This window comes from Papaver somniferum, chromosome 2 (genome assembly GCF_003573695.1).
Source record: "Papaver somniferum cultivar HN1 chromosome 2, ASM357369v1, whole genome shotgun sequence".
Classification (NCBI taxonomy): Eukaryota; Viridiplantae; Streptophyta; class Magnoliopsida; order Ranunculales; family Papaveraceae; genus Papaver; species Papaver somniferum.
The window spans coordinates 43351080-43359925 of NC_039359.1; the positions used below are offsets into that span (position 1 = coordinate 43351080).

Below are 8846 nucleotides of genomic sequence, written 5' to 3' on the forward strand. Positions count from 1 at the left end.
AAATGGAGTAAATATATTAATGTTTTTAGGTCAAGGGTAATAAAGTAAGTTCATCGTATTTTACCATCCTCTAACCAAAGCACTAGGTCCATTTGAATCTGGGCTTCCCTCAATTAATCTAGGTATACCCCCAAACTGCCCGGGACTAAAATGCGTTTGGAGTTGGAAGAAAGATTTCGTGTTAAAATAGAAATGTAACGGAGCAAAAAAAAACAAACCCGACCGAACCCATAGCATGGGTGCATCTAGACTCCACTCTAGTGTTTCTCAAATCCTTTGGTTGTCCCCTTGGCCATACATCCAGAGAAGTATCCTCTCCATCTCTAGTAATGGCGATTCTGAGTTTCCGTAATCTCTACTTCATTTCCAGTAAAACACTAAAACCCTCTTTCTCCCCTCACTTCGTTGACCCTAGAAAACCCATCTCTATTTTCTTCTCTTCTTCCACTACAAACCATAAATCCCAAACCCTAAATCCTCATGTCTCCCTCGCTAGTGATAAAAGTTCAGTTTTTCCGAAAGACGAAAGATTAAGTGGTGATATAGACAATGTAAACGATGAACCATCAGTTGAGAATAGTTTAAGTACAATTGCTGCTATTGTTACATCAATAGGAGGCCGTCCAGGTGCAGTAGGGATTGTTAGATTATCAGGTCCATCTGCCGTTACCATCACTTCCCGTGTATTTCAACCTTGGAAAAGAAATAACAACAAGAAGAAGGATTCTAGTTTGATTAAGTGGAAACCTAAAACCCATTCTGTAGAATATGGTTTGGTTTCAGACCTTCGCGGGAATGTTGTCGATGAGGTACATCTCTCTGCCTCTAGCTTTTGATTTATGTTCTGAGGCGTCACCGAGGCGCCATAGTCCCGGACAACGTAGCCTTTGAATTATTATCAAAGGTGAGTAATGTTGAACTTCTGTAGGTTTTAGTTATACCTATGTTGGCACCGAGATCATATACTCGGGAAGATGTCGTGGAGCTCCAATGTCATGGGAGTGACATATGTCTGCATCGAGTATTGAGAGCCTGTTTAGAGGCTGGAGCAAGACTTGCAGAACCAGGTTTTGTGCTATTTCTTCTCCAATGTGTTATTCAAGAGGTATACTGATATGGTTAGGCTTATGTTTGGTATTTGGTCTCATTTTTATCAGGAGAGTTCACTCTTCGGGCGTTTTTAAATGGACGGTTAGACCTTGCCCAAGCTGAAAATATTGAAAAACTAATTTCATCCAAGTCTGTAGCTGCAGCTGATGCGGCATTGGCTGGAATTCAGGCATGATCTTTATGAATTCAGTTATTTATGTGTCTGTGTGAGTGAGATGTCTGTAGAGTTCCAGAGGATTAATATGTTCTATCCAACAGGGAGGCTTTTCAGCTTTAGTCAAATCACTGAGGACCCGGTGCATAGAGTTGCTTACTGAGATTGAAGCTCGTTTGGATTTCGATGACGAGATGGCAGCCCTCGATACCAATTTATTAATGGATTCTATAAATTCCATGTGTAAAGACGTGGAGGCAGCCTTGGAAACTGCTAATTATGATAAATTACTAAGCTCTGGATTACAGGTTATGTATATTACCATGAGTTTGAGATGTTTGTTAGACTTATCACCTTATTCTTTTATCATCTCTAGGATTACTAAGGTTTTAGATTTTGGACAAAAAAGAGTCAATTTTGCTTATCGCAAATTGAGGTATTGTCAACTGTCAAGTACGATACAACCTTAGGAAGCTCCCAATGAAAACCTTCTAAAAGATAAACACCTACAATGGTGAACTTTTGTTCTAACTCTAAGTTAGCATCTCCAAAATTAGTAATCAAAGAAAGAGGAATGCCCTGTCCCAATCAGCGAACCATCAAAATTTGATAAAATGCTGTTTTGTATTGAAAACTGTATGTCGAAAAATGTGTGGAAGGCCAGTCAATAATCAACGCTGGAAAGGAACACAACTCCTGCGTAAAGTTAAAGCTTTTGGCTGTAGAGTAGTCCATGTTTAGCTTAATAATTTCTTTTCTGCCTAATGACTCATATATATATGCAGCTTCTTAGTCCATCCTCTTATTAAGGCATCTTTTTGTTCACTTACAGATTGCAATTGTTGGCCGGCCCAATGTTGGAAAATCAAGCCTTCTCAATGCATGGAGCAAAGTATGTTTTTTTTTTCTTTTTTCTAGCGTGTACTTTATTTAGTTATAATTGTACTACCAGTGGGCAAATGGCGTTCATAAATGCCAATCGAGCAATTCAAGTGAGCTTCTAAAGGGTGTAGCAGTTAGCCTGATATGTCCTAGTCATACTATTTTTACTCTGTTAAAATTTATTTTGGTTATGGTCTGTGGAGTTTTCTGCTATATGGGCCAGTAACAGCTCATGGAAACTTATTTGTTTTAGCTTGCAGAGTGAAAGAGCTATAGTAACAGAAATTGCTGGAACCACGAGGGACGTGGTGGAAGCCAGTGTTACAGTTCACGGGATCCCTGTCACCCTCCTTGATACGGCAGGGATCAGGAAAACTGATGATGTTGTGGAAAAGATAGGTAATAAATTAATAATGCTATTTCTCCATTTTCTGTACTTAATTTCCTGAATGGATCTAAACAGTTATTTGCAATTAGTACCCCCTTTTCTTTTTCGGTTGCCAAAAACGTTCTGGTCAAAAACAGATCATGCAAAAGATAATGTTTAGAAAGGAATTAATTTCTCTATTTCACTGTTATCTTTCTAAAAGGTGTCCAAAGATCAGAAACAGTTGCCATGGGTGCTGATGTAATAATCATGACTGTAAGTGCTCGTGAAGGGTGGACGTCTGATGATACTGAACTTCTTGAGCGCATTCAAATCAATAAGGTCCTCAGGACCCACCTGTCTTTTGTTACTTTTCTTTCTTTGCTTCTTCCTTCAATGCTTGGTTCATTTGATGATGTCAACACAGCAAATGAAAACTGCTCAATGTCATTTATGTTTCATTGTTTACATTTAAGTTTTATTATTTACTTCACACAATCTAGTTGATTTTAGCATTCTATTGATTTGTTTCTTTTGTTTCTCTCGTATACAGAAAACCACAGTTTCATCTGCACCAATGATCCTTGTAATAAACAAGATAGACTGTGGTTCAGATGCCTGTATGGAATCATTTAAAACAAATGAGATATTCTTTGATAAACATGTGCTTACATGCGCTGTCACTGGTCAAGGAGTATCAGAATTGGAATTAGCAATACTTGAAATCATGGGGCTTGACCAAATTCCAGCAGGGGGACGCCGATGGGCTGTAAATCAGGTAAGATGCATAATCATATGCTTTTTATGTTCTATTTGTGATGTTGAGGTAGATTCATAGAAAGGAAAAAAAAAGAATAGCTGTGATATAAAAATTAGCATTTCAGACTACTATGTTCACATAGTAAAAGTTCAAAAGAAGCAACCACTGAATTATTTAGTTGTCAAAAGATACAATTGTAAAGGTTGATCTTGTTATGTGAAAGGCTACTAAATCAACATCGTTGAAGAAGAGTAAAACGTATTTGAAACGAGTCTCTTGTCTGTATCAGAGTAGCCATAGTATCTCTCAGTTCCCTAGTAATATTAACTGCGAAGTGTGATTTCAGTGGAAGTGGGTAGGGTAGACTGATTCTGATTTTGGTGCATTACAAAACTTCAGATAGAATACTAGGGGTTCTCATTCCTGGTTATCGATCTTTCAATATGAAAATTTCAAATGTACAGTGAGTAGGTAATATTGACTTTCATAAATATTTGATTTCTTGGCTACCATCAGAGACAATGCGAGCAGCTTGTTCGGGCGAAGGAAGCTTTAATGAGATTAAAGTCATCAATAGAAGATGAACTGCCCCTGGATTTTTGGACGATCGATTTAAGAGAAGCTGCCTTGGCCCTGGCGCAGATAAGTGGAGAAGATATCTCTGAAGAAATCTTATCCAACATATTCAGCAAGTTTTGTATTGGTAAATAGATCCCGGTTAAACACACTATATAGTGAGTTTATCGGCTTGGCCCAATTCTTAGATCTCATATGAAATTATTATGTATACGTTTCAATCTTTTATTATTCAGAGTTATATATCCTTCCCATCACTAATGTGTGAGAATCCCATTGAACTTGTTATGCGACATGACATGACTTGAAATTGGGGAGAATCGCACGATGAATGAGGATAGGTAGATCAAACTGAGGATAGGTAGATCAAACTGTTAGAAATTGTACCAACTACCAAGTATTATTTGAATAGAACAACACATACAGGTTTTCTATTACTATCCACCAAACACAAAAGGAGATATAAGAAATAGAACCAGTCTATCGGTTCCGGTTTGGTAAGTAGATGATGCATGTGAAGCTTCTCCGCAGCTTTTTTTCATGGTATTTTCTTCTTGTTCCTTCTTCCATCTCTCTAGCTCTTTTGTCAACATGCCCTGGTTTTCGTCTTTACTGCTTTTCTCCAACTTCACATGCTTTCTTCTCATATTTGACATCTTCCCAAAACCGAAACACATTGTTGATCTCCGTCTTTAAAATTAATGTAGAAGATTAATGTCACCGGGGACATTTTAATGCAATGAAATTTGGCCGCATTATTTTATCCAGCAATTTGTTTTTTCTACCTTTCTATTTCATGAGAAGAAGACAGGCGGTGAATCCCAGGGTTTTCCCAAATACCTATATAATACTATTACTATCAAATAAGAGGCCAAGCAGGTGAATCCCAGGGGAGTCGGCACCGATCTATTTCCTCCAACAACGAATTAGGGGGGTTGCTGGAAACTTGTAATCTGAGGTTTGGTCGCTTTTGTAGGGCTTTGTGATCACTGCAGATATTGGCTGTAGCCTGCGTTACACGGAAAATGCACGTGTCCCGTGTCCATACTATGGACACAGACACTGACACACCTTGGACACAGGCAATTAAAAATTTATTACTACTTTATTCACATAAAAGTCTTCTGTCCAGTGGGCGTAAATAGAAGGCAATTTGATGAAGAGAATGCAACAGTTGCAATCTCGTAACTAGTATTCCGGAAATGATATATATCTCCCATTCCCATCCCCGCTTACGTGTCATGCATGTATTGGTTAATTCAAATATAATGGACCCCCTGCTAATCCTAATCAAGGGCATCAAGTGTTAAAAACAACGCCACCTAATGGGGGAAGTGTAGCAGCTTCGTTCCTATTGAAGTAAGACCTTAGTACTGGCTTATCATGACCAACTTTTTTGTAAGCAATGCAATCAAAAATCTAACTGTACCATGTAAGTATTGTCTGCAATACTAAACTTTTGTTCAGGAGAGTACTAACTTATGAATTGACAAATAACATTATAACATTAAAATCGTGTCATCATTTGTATTTCTACATATCTTATAAAATTGGTAATATTTTTATGCAATACTGTCGTGTCCTCGTATCATGAATTTTTAGAATTGCGGTATTGTACACACGGAAACATTTCCGTATCAGACATCCGTGGCAGTTTCCATGTAACGCGGGTTGTAGCCTTTAGCTTCTCGTCATCTCGCAGTTTTTCTCATGCTTAAGAGCATCTCTATTTCAAATGCAAGGGGTTAAGGTCTTAAAATTGAATGACATCTAGGACTTAAAACCCTTTCTTCCATGTAACGCAGGCTGTAGCCTTTAGCTTCTCGTCATCTCGCAGATTAGACTTTCTTCACGATACGGGGTCTTAAGTCCACATCATCTTTTCGTCTCTAAATTTAAATAAAAGGTGTAAGATAAGACCTTCGGGATTCAAGATGAAGTTTACGTAAAAAGTGATACCTTTATTTTCTTTTGTCATTTAGCAATGACCCATACCAAAAAATGTGTTATAAAACCTCCACCCTAGGATTACTTTGATCCCTTGCATTGGAGATACTCTAAAAGATTTATAGGTAGGTTTTCAGATATCAACCAAAAAAGTTCTTGGTGGAGTAAAAAACAAATAGGAAACAAAATGAAAAAGGTGTCTATCTTAGAAATGGGATGCCATTGCAAAACCTAAGGTTGGGTTGTTTAAATATTAAGAAATTTTTTGATATGAACAAGACTCTTCTACGCAAACTTGCATGTGGGGTGTTTTTTTTATACGAAAATAGGGTATAAACCTCATTACATCAGTCATCGATTCGAGTACATTCCAGTCCGAAGTCTGATAGTAGGCTAGTGTTTGTAGCGGCTTAATGCAGTGTGGTGTTCAATCTGGACGAGGTCCCGGGGTTTTTCTGTTATTGTGGTTTCCCCGTTAACAAAATTTCTGGTGTATTGTGTTTTTCCTTTTCCGCATTATATTATTTATCTTTATAATTCGATTTACACAGGTTCATACGTATTCAATCTAAGTAGATAGTCTGTTTAATTTTAATCGATTACGAGACTAGTTTTTCGTAGAATTCGTATCTTGAAATATGGATAACAAGTTTAATCACTTGGCAGAATTCCAATTGAATTATTTGGATACGACTAAATTGATCTTGGATATTGATTTCTAAGATCGTCCAAGTACTCTGCTTAACAATTAGGCTCACGGACCTTGTGTCTATATACATACTGATTGAGTAGAGGTTGAGATATTAACTCTATACACATATTGTCAAGGATCATTAAGTTGCTCTACTTGCAATTGTATTAAGTTTTTTCTATACAGGTTGTCGAACGAAAAAGTTGGGTGTATTTGGTATACCTGCGTTTTTCAATTGGTATGAGAGCAGGCAAACACTGTTGACCTAATAAGTCTGTGTTTGAAGATATCTGTATTTTGGAAAAGAGTGCAATCTCAATCAACGTACCTCCAACTTTCGATGGCACAAATTACTTATGGTGGTAAACTGTTATGCGTTCCTTTTTACAAGCTCGTGATTTTCGGAGGTGATGTTGTTCCTAAAGGCGTAGAAGCATATGATGATGAAGAAATCAAAGATGCTAAATGCAACTCTGATGGATTAAATGTCATTATCCATGCCACAAGCAAAGATCTTCAACATCATGTGTCTATGTGCACTAGATCAAAAGATGCTTGGGATATCTTATAAACCGTATTTGAAAGGAATTCAGCAGAGAAGGAATCCAAGCTTCAAAATTTAACTTCTGACTGGGAAAACCTTTGTATGTTTGATGAAGATTCGTTTGAGGAATTTAATCACAAATTTTCGGAAATTGTGAATGCTTGTTATTCACTAGGTAAGACTATTCGTGAACGGAAAATTGTGACGAAACTACTGAGATCTTTACCAGCTTGATACGAGTCTAAGAAACATGCCATCATGGAAGAAAACAGTCTTTCTATACTCTCCAGATGTACTTTTGTTGGAAAGTTGAAGATCTTTGATTTCAAACTAGAAAAGACAAGTTAACATTCATAGCGGTTGTTACTGTTGATGAAGACTTTGTTATTCTATGTCCTGAACAACTTGTCAGAGAATATGAGAATATCTTAAATTCAACTCTGTCACTGTTTGTTCAACAGATTAAGAAAACTCTTAGATGGGGGAAAAAAAGATCTCGTAACAACTCTTCTCAAACAAGAAGTTTCGTTGACTATAATGTTTGAAACATCAATGACACAACTCACTGTGTTAAGTGTCTTGGGCATGGGCATCACTTTTTTGTATGTCCTCACAAAGAGTATTGTAAGAAAGCCATAGCCTTTATGGCTGTTTGTACTGTGAATAAAATATACGGAAGACCCATTAATCAAGCCCGCTTAGCCCATGAAGGATGATTCCAGAAGTTTCCAGGGAAGTCTTGTTGCCCAAGTTGCTTGCATATCAAGTTTACATCAGAATTAGGGTTACATAACACTATAAATACATGTATCCTAAACCCTAGGGGGATATGGAATCCTAGGTTATCTAACCCGTGAAGCACAATTGTATCATGATCATTAATAAAATCACTCCCTACGGGATTCCTCCGTGGATGTAGGCAACACTTGCCGAACCATGTTAAATCTTTGTGTTCTCTATTCATCTTTAATTTATGCTCTCTAACCCTAATTCCAACAATCATCATCAAATCCTTGTGTTTAGTACCTAGAGTTAATTTTGGGTACAAACACTGGTGCCGACTAAGGGGATTCGTGAAAACAATCGTGTTTTACCATTGAGAAAGGTGGAGAAAAAATTCGTGCACGAATTTCCATGCAAAAATCAGCAAAAAGGAAAAAAATAATATTAGGGTTCACAGCGAAACCGTTATGAAGGATTTGAAGAAACCGTGGCGAAAACTGTTGCAGAAAGGGTTACGAAAGCGTAACAGTCATAATTGTTGCAGACAAAGCATCTCTCTTGTACAACCACATAGGTCCGGCCTCTGGTACAACTGCAAATCCAACCAATCATATCTGTCAGATCTACGAAATCTGGACTATCAGATCTGTGCAGCCGCCGATCCAGCTTCTGGTCCAACTCGGTCCAGACCGTTCGGGTCTGACCAGTTCCACATCAACTATGAAGATCCAATCAGATTCTGACACCTCAGCGACAAAAAAGCCACATCATCAATAAGGCCCAGCCAGGATGACTGCCACATCAGCGGACGTTGCCACGTCATCATTTCTATATTACAACGATACTTGGCACGTCAGCGGCCACGTCAAAAAGTTTATCCAATCATAAACTTCCACGTCAGCAACATGTGTCATGTCATCAGTGCCACGTCAGTTCCTTTCGTCCAGTCACCGTTTCCATGTCAGCATCGACTGTCACGTCAGCAATTCGCCAGTTACTGAAACAGGCCAAGTGAGAGACTGCCACGTCAGCACTCATATCTTCAGTCAGCAATGACATGTCAGCTCTTATCTTCCATGTCAGCATAATATG

General features: G+C 38.1%; 1 protein-coding gene across 1 annotated transcript; it reads left to right on the forward strand.

Moving 5' to 3' along the window:
• The first annotated feature begins 236 nt into the window (after positions 1–236).
• Positions 237–4106, forward strand: LOC113347490 (tRNA modification GTPase MnmE). Its single transcript, XM_026591153.1, has 9 exons — positions 237–809; positions 929–1067; positions 1158–1279; positions 1369–1572; positions 2097–2156; positions 2407–2545; positions 2737–2855; positions 3067–3291; positions 3790–4106. Exons 1-9 carry the CDS (start codon positions 330–332, stop codon positions 3982–3984), a joined length of 1683 nt encoding a protein of 560 aa, XP_026446938.1. The 5' UTR covers positions 237–329; the 3' UTR covers positions 3985–4106.
• The last annotated feature ends 4740 nt before the right edge of the window (positions 4107–8846 follow it).